The sequence below is a fragment of the Eucyclogobius newberryi genome, unplaced genomic scaffold (assembly GCF_026437365.1).
Source record: "Eucyclogobius newberryi isolate DKJ021-1_F unplaced genomic scaffold, fEucNew1.0.hap1 SCAF_3, whole genome shotgun sequence".
Lineage (NCBI taxonomy): Eukaryota > Metazoa > Chordata > Actinopteri > Gobiiformes > Gobiidae > Eucyclogobius > Eucyclogobius newberryi.
The window spans coordinates 6,933,299-6,946,472 of NW_027315945.1; the positions used below are offsets into that span (position 1 = coordinate 6,933,299).

At 43.6% G+C, this 13,174-nt stretch overlaps 1 protein-coding gene and 1 long non-coding RNA gene across 2 annotated transcripts in view; both read left to right on the forward strand.

Annotated features, from left to right (window-relative positions):
- Window positions 1-13,174, forward strand: part of LOC140373589 (uncharacterized) — a 528,683-nt gene that overhangs the window by 427,156 nt on the left and 88,353 nt on the right. The window lies entirely within an intron of this gene.
- The window catches only part of agmo (alkylglycerol monooxygenase), a 129,843-nt gene that overhangs the window by 56,612 nt on the left and 60,057 nt on the right, over window positions 1-13,174 (forward strand). Inside the window, exons 4-7 of the mRNA XM_072460158.1 lie at window positions 2,433-2,536; window positions 3,528-3,623; window positions 12,731-12,797; window positions 13,008-13,073. Of these exons, the coding sequence (XP_072316259.1) occupies window positions 2,433-2,536; window positions 3,528-3,623; window positions 12,731-12,797; window positions 13,008-13,073 (333 nt within the window). The remainder of the gene's footprint in view (window positions 1-2,432; window positions 2,537-3,527; window positions 3,624-12,730; window positions 12,798-13,007; window positions 13,074-13,174) is intronic.

Below are 13,174 nucleotides of genomic sequence, written 5' to 3' on the forward strand. Positions count from 1 at the left end.
TCATCCTCCATTATTGGATGCTGCTAAGTTTTTCTGTCAACATAAATCTGCATTCAATCTTTAGTCATCTCAATTTTCACTCAAATTCCAGTCCACTCTAGGGCCTCTCTACGCTCTTAACTTCACTTAACAACTATATAGAAGCCATTATAGTGAATACATAGCCTACAGGAGACCCGCGGCTGTGCTACTCTCCGAGCTTACTGTACTGGTGCTAAGGCCAAAAAGCAAACAGGAGCGGAGGTGGTCCGGAAATGCCTTGGTATCCAGTGAAACTTAACAAGCTTGTTGGGTTTGCAGGTTTGAGCTGAGAGCAATGCTGATTTTATTGTAGAAAGTATCACAATACTATTGAGGAATGTAAATGGGAGCGCTGGGACATCTGACCAGCTGCAGCTAAATGCTCCATAAGCACTAAAGCTGGACACACAAAAGGTCCGGCTTTAGCTTTTCACCACGGCTCAGTGTTAGGGATGAAGTAGTGAACTGCAGGGGAAGTGCCCAGGGAAGAATTGCTGTAGAGGTATCATAAATATTGTCTTTTGAGTGCGTGGTGGCAGTCGGAAAGGCCACATTTCTTTTTGTCAGTCTCATAGCAACTGTAGCTTAGAATAAGGGTGATTCTATAAAAGCTCCATATGTCCAATGCATTGTTATTTGTGTCACTATTGATCCTCACCTTTAACCTGTTACCATCCACCTTTTCCATATCTCAAATATTCTCTTACATCATCACTTTTATTTCCGTGGTCAATATCAGCAAGCCATACATCATTTTAAAGCTTATTTTCTCAACAAAACGAATATGTCATTGATCTACATTGAATAATATGCCCCAAGAAGCAATTGCCATTGTGAGAAAGTCTCAACTTTTACAAACGCTTGTCCTACCTGTTGGCTGTTTATGACGGACGAAACGGCTTTAATTCTGTACATCCTTGTACTCAGTCTGTCCGTAAGGAACCATTGAAAAACAATATCCACTTGTATTTTTCCTGAAGTTTTCTGATTTTGGGATATTGTCAAGTAAACAAAGTTTTCTTCTCTGACGATATTCAGGATTAAGGCTCGTCCGGCGCATTTCTCCGTCCATAACAAATGACCTGTTTGACTTATAAGATGGTGTTTGTCATCGATCTTTTCTTCAGACTGTTACCTACTGAATGAGACCATCCACGGGTTTGTTCTCTACAGCCTCCGGAGGAAAAAAATGCGCCGCTTCCGACGCACAAAGCTAACTTGTTTTTAGCAACATAGCTAACGTTAGCAGTGACTTAGCGGACTTTGATTGACATATTATTCTAGCCAATAAGAATAGCTTTAGAATGCGGGGCGGGACTTAGGGGTCCCACACACAGAATCCTCTGTATTCACGTGCGAACGGCTGTAAAGACAGATTTTTGGCGCAGGAGGCGACTAGATTTTACACATAACGTTTTCTGATTTTATTAGCCTTTTGGACACGCATTTTGTTAGGTTAATGTATTATTATACCAATACAAAAATAAAATGAAAATATTATTATTATTTATTTGTTTCACCTCTATATGGGAAATTCATGGGTAAACTCATATTTACACATTTTCACATACATTGTTTTTAGCAGTTACAATAGGTATTAGTGGCCAACAAAACATCAAAATGTATGTTTTATGATCATAGAGGAGCTAAAATTGTAATAAAACAGTTTGGCACAGTTGGCACATATTTGGATCACTTGTTCCGAATATACTTTTTGATACAAAAAGGTCAACAGCACCAAAATGCCTGTTCCCAGAGAGCTGAAACTTTACACAGTTGTGGCTTATTAGTAAAATAGCACTGTAGATGTCTAAAAAAAAAATCATTATGCAGAGCACTGAAACGTTTAGACAGTGGGTAGTGATTTCAAATAACATATGAATGAAAACATCCATACTGGTACTGTAAACTGTAATAGATGTTTTTTTTTTTCTTGATCATCAGATTTTTTTTGGTATCAATTCTTAAAAATGTTATCTAGTTCAATATAGAGCTGGGTGATATGAACAAAATAAAATATGTATACATATTGATAAATCTTGATTTACGATTACATTTTATTTGGTCTTTCCAAAAACAAGTAATGTTTTCATTAACAAAAAACTATACAGACTTAATCCGTGCCATTTAACACAAATGTTTTCCTCAAAAGTGACTTCTGCTCCACACCACATGTTTTTAATGACAGAGGATCATCCAAATACATATTTTGATTAATTGCCACATCCTGGTTAGTTAATATTAGTATATTAGTATATATTAGTATATATTTATTTATTTTTAGACAAAATTATTCCGTACCCACAGGTTGGTGGATTTGTTGGGAAATGTGAATTCCTCCGTCCCTTGGAGGATCCGACTACAGTAGCATCAGGAGAGGTACAGAGGGTTAATTTTGTGTGTGTTTTCAGAGGTGGCATTCATGTGGGCAGCTCATCAGGTTCATCACAGCTCAGAGTACTACAACCTGACCACAGCCCTGCGCCAGTCCCTCAGCCAGCAGGTCACTGGATGGGTAAGACACTAGAATATGAAACAATTACAATGAAGAACATAATACCAGAATACTATACAGTATATATATGAAAACTCTTCCTCACCCTCTGCGGGCGCTCTCTATTTATCCCCCTTCAAGCCCGGGTCCTCTACCAGAGGCCTGGGAAATTGAGGGTTCTGCGCAGTATCTTTGGCATTTCTCTAGTTTCTCATGTACCTTTTTCCGGATGTTACCATCCCATGGTACTGCAATGTCCACCACCACGGCTTTCCTCTGCCCCTTGTCGACCACCACTATGTCCAGTTGGTTCGCCATTACCATTCGGTCTGTCTGTATCTGGAAGTCCCAGAGGACCTTGGCTCGATCATTCTCCACCACCTTGGAGGTGTTTTCCACACTGTCCTTGGGGTCTCCAGCCCGTACTCTGCACAGATGTTTCTGTAAACTACGCCAGCCACCTGGTTATGGTGCTCCATGTATGCTGTCCCTGCCAGCATCTTACTCCCGGCAGTTTTGTGTGGGCCCCCTTTGCACAGCCTACTCCTTGGGTCTTGTCTGGTGTGGTAGATCTGTGCCTCGATTGATCTGGTGGTGCTCAGGGCCTGCTCTTGTAGTGCCATAATCAGGGCCTTTGTGCTGTCCTTCAGACCGGCTCTTTCTAGCCATTGGTTGGATTTTGTGATATCAGCCACTTCAGTTATGTTCCGGTGGTACATCCCATGTAGAGGCTTGTCCTCCCATGATGGTCCCTCCAGCACCTCATCATCCTCTGTTACCCATTGTCTGAGACATTCACTGAGTACTTGTATACATATTAAGCCTAAGTTTAACTTTATTTTAACTTTATTCTTACTTATTTTTTATATATCTGGTAGCTATTTATTGTTTTGTTGTTTGTGTCGCATCGAATCACCAGGACAAGTTTCTATGTTTGTGAATTTTGTTCATTGACAATGGCAATAAACCTTATTCTGATTCTGATTCTGAGCACTAACATAATGTCTTTCAGATTTTCTACATACCCCTGGCCTTGGTGATTCCTCCTTCCATCTTCGCTGTCCACATCCAACTGAACCTCCTGTATCAGTTCTGGATCCACACTGAGGTAAGTGGAAACAAAAACTATCCACTTAAAGCAGTGGTCCCCAAACTTTTTGACCCGAGGGCCACATTGGGTTCTAAAATTTGGCAGAGGGGCCGGGCCAGGAAAATGTGGTGTGTGTGAACTAATGAATTACTATAAATTACACTCAAGATTTGACCTGTAACTTGTAACAAAGCAACAAATGCAAGGCTCAATGTACAAATTGTTTTCCAAATGCATTAAATAATGATTAATTATCTACTGTCTTCTACTGTCCACAAGAGTCTTCTTCAGTGTGTCAAACACTTGCGCTTCCTGCTTGATTGGCCCCGGTGGCCGTTTGTGGTGAATTTTATTTTCTGCGCGCCATAGATTTTCTTGTGCGCGCACTAAGTGCGAGCAGTGCGAGCAGTGCGCTATGTGCGAGCAGTGCAAAAAAGTTTTTTTTTTTTTTTTTTTTTAAATTTTTAATATAACTTGGACAAGCTTGGCGGGCCGGATTGAAAGGCCCAATGGGCCGGATGTGGCCCGTGGGCCGTAGTTTGGGGACCACTGACTTAAAGCCTTTCTAGCGAATCAGACGGTGAACATAGGGCTGCCCACCTCAAGAGAAAATAAGTTTTACACTGACTAAAAAGCTGTTTTTCGAGCCGCCCAGGGAATTGGTGCATTGTTGACTTGATATTTTACACAAATCAATCTACTGTATAGCATATTTTAGCAGCAAGGCTTTTCCCTCGTTCCAGTGGGAAACAGATTTCCCACTGGACCGGAAGTGCGATTATAACAGAAGTGCTGATCCATGGCAAAAAGAGGCAAAAGTGAGCAAGGCGGAAGAAAGGTGAAGAAAGTTTTACTCTTTTTTTTGATAACAATAAAATATTAAACAAATTAACATGACAACAATACAATCACCAATACAATCGACAATGTAGCGGCACCAAATCGAGTTTAAGTAAGGGATGAACTAGAACCTGATGTAGTGGTGCGAGTCCTGGGGGGAAGTGGCGTGTGACAACCAGTGCCCGGAGGGGGCATCTCGGTGCCCGGAGGCGGCTCTGGAGGGGGATATCCCGGTGCTCACAGGCTACTCTGGAGGGGGGCATCCCGGTGCCCAGCGGTGCTACGACAAGACCGATATAAGCCAATCCGTGATGCGCATCCACGATGAAACAAAACAAGTGGATAAATACATTATATGATGGTATGATGGAAGTAGCTTAAGCGGCAGGAGTCTTGCGAGACAAAGCTAACATGAGCGTGAGGCTGAAAGTATTCTGGCGCGGAGACCGGTGGGGTGGAGGCAGCCCTTCTGGGTTGGAGCGACAGGGGCAATGAGGGGCTTGGGGAGGCTGGAGTGCAACCTGGCAAAGCGGTGCTTGGTGGTGAGCGGACCTTGAAGACCGGAGCTTGAATGGAAGTTGAACATGGAGTGGAAGCTGGCAACACAGTGCCCGAGGTGAAAAAACTGGAACCTGGCGACACGGTGCCCGAGGATATAATGCCGGAACCTGGCGGAGCGTTGCCGGGGATAAAATGCCGGAACCTGGCGATGAAGTGCCAGAGGATAAAATTCCAGAACCTGGCGACGCAGTGCCCGAGGATAAAACACCGGAACCTGGCGACGTAGTGCCCAAGGATAAAATGCTGGAACCTGGCGACGATCCCAGTGCCTGGGGAGAAAGAGAGTGGGACTTGGAATCCTGGTTCCCGGGGTGAAAGAGATGTTGCAGGTCCGGGTTTGATGGAGCCATCAGGACAACATCGTCAGCAAACAGCAGAGATGAGATCCTGTGGTCCCCAAACCGGACACCCTCCAACCCCTGACTGCGGCTAGAAATTTTGTCAATAAAAATAATGAACTGAACCGGTGAGAGGGGCAGCCCTGGCGGAGTCCAACATGCACTGGGAACAGGTCTGACTTACTGCCAGCAATGCGAACACAGCTCCTGCTTCTGTCATACAGGGACTGGACAGCCCTGAGCAACGGGCCCCGGACCCCATACTCCCGGAGCAACCCCCAAAGGAGACCCAGAGGGACATGGTCGAAAGCCTTCACAAGATCCACAAAGCACATGTGGACTGGTTGGGCAAAATCCCATGAACCCTCGAGCAACCGATGGAGAGTATAGAGCTGGTTCAGTGTTCCACGACCAGGACGAAAACCACTCTGCTCCTCCTGAATCCGAGGTTCGACTATCAGTCGGATTCTCCTCTCCAATACCCTGGAATAGACCTTACCGGGGGAGGCTGAGGAGTGTGTAGTTCTGTAGTTGGAACACACCCTTTGGTCCCCCTTATTGAACAGAGGGACCACCACACGCACTGTCCCCGACCACCACACAATTCAATTCAATTCAATTTATTTTTGTAACGCCCAAAATCACAACAACGGTTGCCTCTGACAGAGAGCTCCGCAATACGTTCCCAACAGACCCTCACAATGCGCTTGGGCCTGCCAAGTCTGTCCGGCTTCCTCCTCCGCCAGCGGATCCAACTCACCACCATGTGGTGATCGGTTGACAGCTCTGCCCCTCTCTTCACCCAAGTGTCCAAGACACACCGCCGGAGGTCAGATGACACAACAACAAAGTCGATCATTGATCTCCGGCCATGGGTGTCCTGGTGCCACATGCACTGATGGACACCCTTGTGCTGGAACATGGTGTTCGTTATATCTGTAGCTAGCACAGAAGTCCAATAACTGAACACCGCTCGGGTTCAGATCGGGGAAGCTGTTCTTCCCGATCACCTGTCTCTGGGTGTAACTTGCGTTGAAGTCCCCCAGTAGAACAACGGAGTCACTGGTCAGTGCACTGTCCGGTACCCCTCCCAGGGACTCCAAGAAGGCCGGGTACTCGCTGTACGACACAACAGTGAAAGACCTGTCCCCAACCCGAAGGCGTAGGGACACAACCCTCTTGTTCACTGGAGTGAACTTCAACACGCGGCGGCTGAGCTCTGAGGCTATTAGCAAGCCCACACCAGCCCGCCACCTCTCACATCGAGCAACAAAAGAGAAGTGGAGCGTCCAGCCCCTCTCGTGGAGATGGATTTCAGAGACCGAACTGTGCATGGAGGTGAGGCCGACTATATATAGTCAGTACCGCTCAACCTTTTGCACAAGCTCAGGGACTTTACCCCCCAGTGAGGTGACATTCCATGTCCCCAGAGCTAGTTTCTGTGTCCGGAGATCTGGTGGTCGAGGCCCCTGCCGTCGATTGCCCCCCAGATCTCTCTGCACCAGCCCCTTAAGGATCCTCCTGCAGGTGTTGGGTCCACGGGAGGAGGACCCCACGTCATTCGTTCGGGCTGTGTGGGCCCCAGGCATGGCTCCAGGATGGGGCCCCAGTGACGCCAATCCGGCGTCAACTGGCCTTGATTTTTCTCAATTCATAAAGGCCTTCTGAACCGCTCTTGGTCTGACCCGTCACCTAGGACCTGTTTCTCTTTGGAGATTAAAGTCCCCAACAACATAGCTCCTGGGATTGTTTGGGCAAACCCTTCCACCATGTTAAAGGGTCGGTTCAAGAAGGGGTCATGATTATTTATAATAATGTATTCATATATTACTACATTATATTTATTGCACAGTAGGTGCATGCATACACTTCAAATAAAAATATGTAACTCTTTATACAGTGTTAATTTTGTTCAAGCCATTTTTGCCGATTGCAGATTTGTCGACATGGTTTGTTTCATATCTCTGTAATTACTGGGCTACAGAAAGTGGCACCATTATTAAATCCCAAAGATGAAATAATGAGGTTCAGCATTGTTGATCATACGTTTTTTTCCCCCTTAAAAAAACAGTAAATCTCTAAAAGAGTAGCACAGACCATTGCCCACCATCTGAGATTAAGACATCATTACATTCTAGAACTTGAAGGCAACCTATCCATGGTTTTCAGTTCAAGTTCAACACAAGTAATGGGTTATGATCCTTATCCACAGTGAAGTGATAACACTTAAAAACAGCCACAACTTGCTGCAACAAACTTGTTAAGCTTGTAAGGCCGCAGTTATTTTATTACTTGGTTTACGAATTTTTAAATGAAATATATTGAACAGGAGAACGAAATATAAATATAACTAGAATTTCCATTTCTAAAGATTGTTTCTTCCGGGTTTGCCCAAAACAGACCACGAGAGGAGAGGGGGGGACGCTACGCAGCTGGGTGAAACAGTACCGGTAGATTTAGCGTGTTTTGCATTGGTAGAACTGACGCTTCTAAGTGTGCACTCTTAGTCACGGCAAAACGCGCTGGAGAAAATGTAGTAAACTGGTTTGAAATGTGTATTTGCGATATAAAGGATTTGGTGCTGCGTGCAGCAGACAGGGAAACGGCCGCGCATCTCCACATGCTCTCCCGGGACAGCGCACAGGGACGGAGCGGCTCCGTCACAGACTCCAGCAGGATTTTGACAAAAAATTGCTTCACGCGCTCTTATCTTTTGACTTAATACCGCTTTTTATATTTCATTTAATGCTATTTTGCCTTGTCAGCGATACTTTATAATTTTTTTTAATAATAATTTATTTTATTTATATTGTAGAAATCAATAATCTAAGTGCGGCGGATCCATAAACCAAGTAATAAATTAACCCTGTCCACAAGCCCTCTGCACACCGAACATGCACTTTGTGTCTGCACTAACCCTTTTGCATTATACATTTGATGCTTAGGCAGAAATATTGCTATAAGCCTCATTGTTGCCATTGTTTGTGCGTCTCTCTCTTCTGAAAAGACGGAAATACAAAGTTTTACCCCAGACGCAGTTTCCAGTGTCTCATCTGCTCCTTTTCATTGAGCATTGGTCTCTGTGTTTGCAGAAGTGTCAGTAAACTGCCTTTTGTACTGGAGCAAAAGCCTAAATTGGCTTTATAATTCAAACATGTTGAACCGCATGATTTTGGGCATTACAAAAATAATATGAGTTGAATTACTACTACTAGGGTCTAGTCGTGCCAGTCTTAACACTACGAGACTGAGGCAGCTGAAATTTTTTGACTGGAACTGACGAGGCACAACTGAAAATCAGAGGAAAATCAGGCTACAATGCAAAAGCTTTCTAAACTATGCCACAGCGAATGTGTGCGGTGGCAACTTTTTTTTTTTGGACAGTGTAAACTAATACACTGCCAAAAACAGGACAAAAGTGAAACAGAAGCAAGCAGGAATTGTGTTTTTAATCATCATGTGTCTGGACTCTGAAAAACTACAAAGTGTTTTTAGACAGCACAGTATTCCTGTTTGCTTTAAATTGGGCAACACTTTAATACATAAACTGGTACATTCTAAGGTAGTGTATCGAAGCAGGGCAGTGAGGAAAGTTGTAAAGAGCGGTACATAAATGAGACTAAACAGCCACTGCACAAAAGTCTGTATCAACCCAGAAGGTACTCCGTGCATCGTCATCTGAAAGCCACAAATCACATGTTTGAAGACAGTAAGGTGAAGCAGGGAGTAAAGGAGACGATTCTTTAAACAGAACGTGGTTTAAGGTTCAATTTACTGGTTGTTTACAACAATGTTTTTGGTCAACAAAGAGAAAATGCCAGTCACATCAGGAGCTGCAGCAAACAATAATGGTATCTTAAACTCCTCCCTGAGAGCAGGGCTTATGCAGGGCTGATGCTGCTCAGAATAGTATAAAATCGTATTTCTCAGACTAGAGAATGACATAAAGTCTTGATTTTCAAAACAGTGTCCAGAATCCTTTTCTATGATGGAACACTCACTGCTCAGAATGTCATCTGCATAACCTCTATTGGATGAGTGGTTGCGGAAAAATCTGAAAAGCTCTGAATCACAGTATGAGATCAGATTCTATTACATTTTTTGTTGCATCGCCTGATCTGCTTTTATGTATCATGCCATTCCAGATAGATGTGCGTTATTGGCAATTCTAAGTAAAAAATACTTTAAAATATCAAAATATTAGACTACAAGAAATCTGCCCAAAATGTACCCAATTGTTTTTGTATACCTTGCCTACATATATTAACTGAAATTACTAGTTCTATCATGATCTTTTTTAAATGTGGGTTTTAATGAGAAAGGTGTCACGCTCAATCTGCTTTTATGAACGTGCAGGCTGCTTCACACGTGACAAATGTAATGCTACAGGCTGAATTTTGCGTGGGCACTTTTCTTTCTGCCTTTGCCAGGACTAATCGACCCGCACAACCCTAGTCTCAACGCAGCCAAGGGAACCTGCGTTCAATAAAAAATAATGAGATTTAGTTACCATTCCAAACAGAAGCAAGAGCACTTTCCGAGCCAGTATAACTTTTAAAGGAGAATGATGTCATAATAGTCAAAAGCATTCATAATTGTAAATATTTTTCTGAAGGGATCTCATTTATGCCTGGTTTATGGTCCTTTTTTGTCTTTATCTGTAGCCATTTTTTCCCCAGCGTGAGAGCATGAAGTTAGTGGAGACCCTTTTATTCAAGATAAAAACATGCTTGGCTTCCAGACGCACCCATAAAATAAAATAAAAAGTGTGATTGAATAGTGTTGAAACATTATGAAACAAAACATTAAAGAGAAAGTCAAAGCGGCTGTGTGTCTGCTGGATATTAGAAGGTTCCAGGCGTGATATTGAAGGTGTGTTTTATACATGCGTTATGGTCTTTGGCAAGGATTGTCCATAATGAACACCATGTTCAAGCACAAGGGTGTCCATCAGTGCACCTAGCACCTGGACCCCCTGGAGGTCATGTCCTCATGTCATCTGACCTCCGGCCGCGTGTCTTGGACACGGGTGAAGAGAGGGGCAGAGCTGTCAACCGATCACCATTTGGTGCTGAGTAGGATCCGCTGGCGGAGGAGGAAGCCGGACAGACTCGGCAGGCCCAAGCTCATCGTGAGGGTCTCTTGGGAACGTCTGGTGGAGCCCTCTTTCAGCAGGGTCTTTAACTCACACCTCACACTGGAAGAGCTTCAACCAGGTCCCAGGGGAGAATGGGGACATTGAGTTTGAGTGGACCATGTTCTCAGCCTCCATTGTCAATGTGGCTGCTTGAAGCTGTGGTCATAAGGTCTCTGGTGCTTGTCGCAGCGGCAATCCCAGTACCCGGGATGCCGTCAATCTGAAAAAGGAGTCCTATCAGGCCTTGTTGGCTTGTAGGATTCCTGAGGAATTTACCAGGTATCAGCAGGCCAAGGGTACCGCAGCTTGTAGCAGAAGCAAACATTCAGGACTGGGAGGAGTTCAGGGAGGCCATGGAGGCTTCAAAGAAAGGCAACCGCCTGAGGCAGAGACTGGGGACCCAGAGAGGGACTCGTCCATCACCCAAGCTGAGGTTACTGAGGTTGTTGGCAAGCTCCTTGGTGGCAAGACTTTGGGGATGGAGATTCGTCCTGTAATGCCCAAAATCACAACAGCAGTTGCCTCAAAAGCGTGACAATAAAAAAAAACAGATTAAACAATGTTCATAGGAAATTAGCGTGGATATTATCCGATATATGATAAACAAAATGAATCACTCGAGGATTTTTTCAAGTAGTAAATGTATGTGTAATATTGGAACATAGCCCAAACCTAATGGTTGGTTCTTCAAGGGCATAAGCTTAAAATAGATTACAGAAATGATTATTTTATATTAATAAAAAACTTAGAATGTTCTATTGATAGAACAGTTAATATTTACATTTTGGTATCAAAACACAGATCTGACCTGTAACTTGGTCTGATCTCCACTCTAGGCAATGCAAAAACCCTCCACCACATACATAGTGCACATTAAGTGTTTATAATTATTGTGAGATTAGTGAGACCCCTTTGTCTAGAATATATATAAACGTGTGTGCGTGTGCGTGTGTGCGTTCAGATGGGAGCTGGAAAAGGTTTGTAAGGTTTCCAGTTTTCCTGACCTGCTCCTTTTTCCTGACGTTGCCCTCACTTGGTATTGTCATGTAAACCATAACAGCTTTCCTCTGCTGTTTATCCACCACCACAATGTCTGGTTCAACGCAAGGTGCATTTCTACTGTGAGAAACAGAATTCAAAATAAATTAAAACAATCGCAAATCACATTGTATGAATTTGAAATAATTTATTTGTAGCTTATTCCTGCAAATAAGTATTTGAACACCTACTAATCAGAAAGAATTCTGGCTCTCAAAGACTTGTAATTCTGCCTTTAAAAAGTCTGCTTATTAATCTAAATTTGTTGCACTTGTCTGAGGTCGTTAGCTGCATAAAGACACATGTCCACCCCACAATCAGTCAGACTCCAACTACTACCATGGGCAAGACCAAAGAGCTGTCAAACGACACCAGAGACAAAATGATAGTCCTCCACAAGGCTGGAAAGGGCTATGGGCAATTGTTGCAGCTTGGTGTAAAAAGACCAAGCTGAGAGAGAGCTGGGACCATAGTTTCAAAGGTTACTATCGGTAATACATTACGCCGTCATGGTGCGTTGCACAGATAGTTCCCCTGCTTAAGACAGCACATGTCCAGGCCCATCTGAAGTTTGCTAATGATCATCTGGATAATCTAGAGGAGTCATAGGAGAAGGTCATGTGGTCAGATGAGACCAAAATGTAACTTTTGGATATAAACTCCACTTGCCGTGTTTGGAGGAATAAGAAGTAGCATCCCAAGAACAACATCCCTACTGTGAAGCATGGGGGTGGAAACATCATGCTTTGGGGGTGCTTTTCTGCACAGGGGACAGGACAACTGAACTGTATTAAGGAGAGAATGAATGGGGCCATGCATTGCAAGATTTTGGGCAACAATCTCCTTCCCTCAGTCAGAGCATTGAAGATTGGTCATGGCTGGGTCTTACAACATGACCCGAAGCATATCAAGGCTCTGGAGTGGCCTAGCCAGTCTCAAGACCTAAATCCAATAGAAAATCTTTGGCGGGAGCTGAAACTCTGTGTTGCTCAGTGACAGCCCCGAAACCTGACAGCTCTAGAGAAGATATTTGTGGAGAACTAGGCCAAAATCCCTGCTACAGTGTGTGCAAACCTGGTCTACTAGATTTATGAGATGGTATGAGTAATAAGACAGTTACCTTTACAGGAGTTTGAGTTATTTCCCATCCAGATAATCCCCACATTGTGAAGCTGGTAATAAATATCTAATGATGTTTCTCTTGGTTTCAGGTGATCAGAGACCTCGGGCCTTTGGAGTGGATCTTCAACACACCAAAGCACCACAGAGTTCACCATGGTGAGATAGATAGAAGGAAATAATAGGCTCTTTTAGCCTGCTAGATAGAATAGATTACTGTATGCCCTAATGCATTTTCTGTAAAGGAATTTGGGTTGGCTAAAAAAAAAAAAATTGTATAACATATTCAAAGAGAAAAACAAGAATTGTTCGGAGAAATAATATTGTTATTTTTGAGTGTTTCAAACATAAGCAACTGATATTTTACAGGGAGAAATCTGTACTGCATTGACAAGAATTATGGTGGGATTCTGATCATCTGGGACCGTCTTTTTGGTAAGTGACTCTAAATTGGCCCAGTGAATTCAGTGAATGAATGTGAGAGTGAATGGTTGTCTGTAATGTCTATGTCTATGTCTATGTGTTGGCCCTGCGAC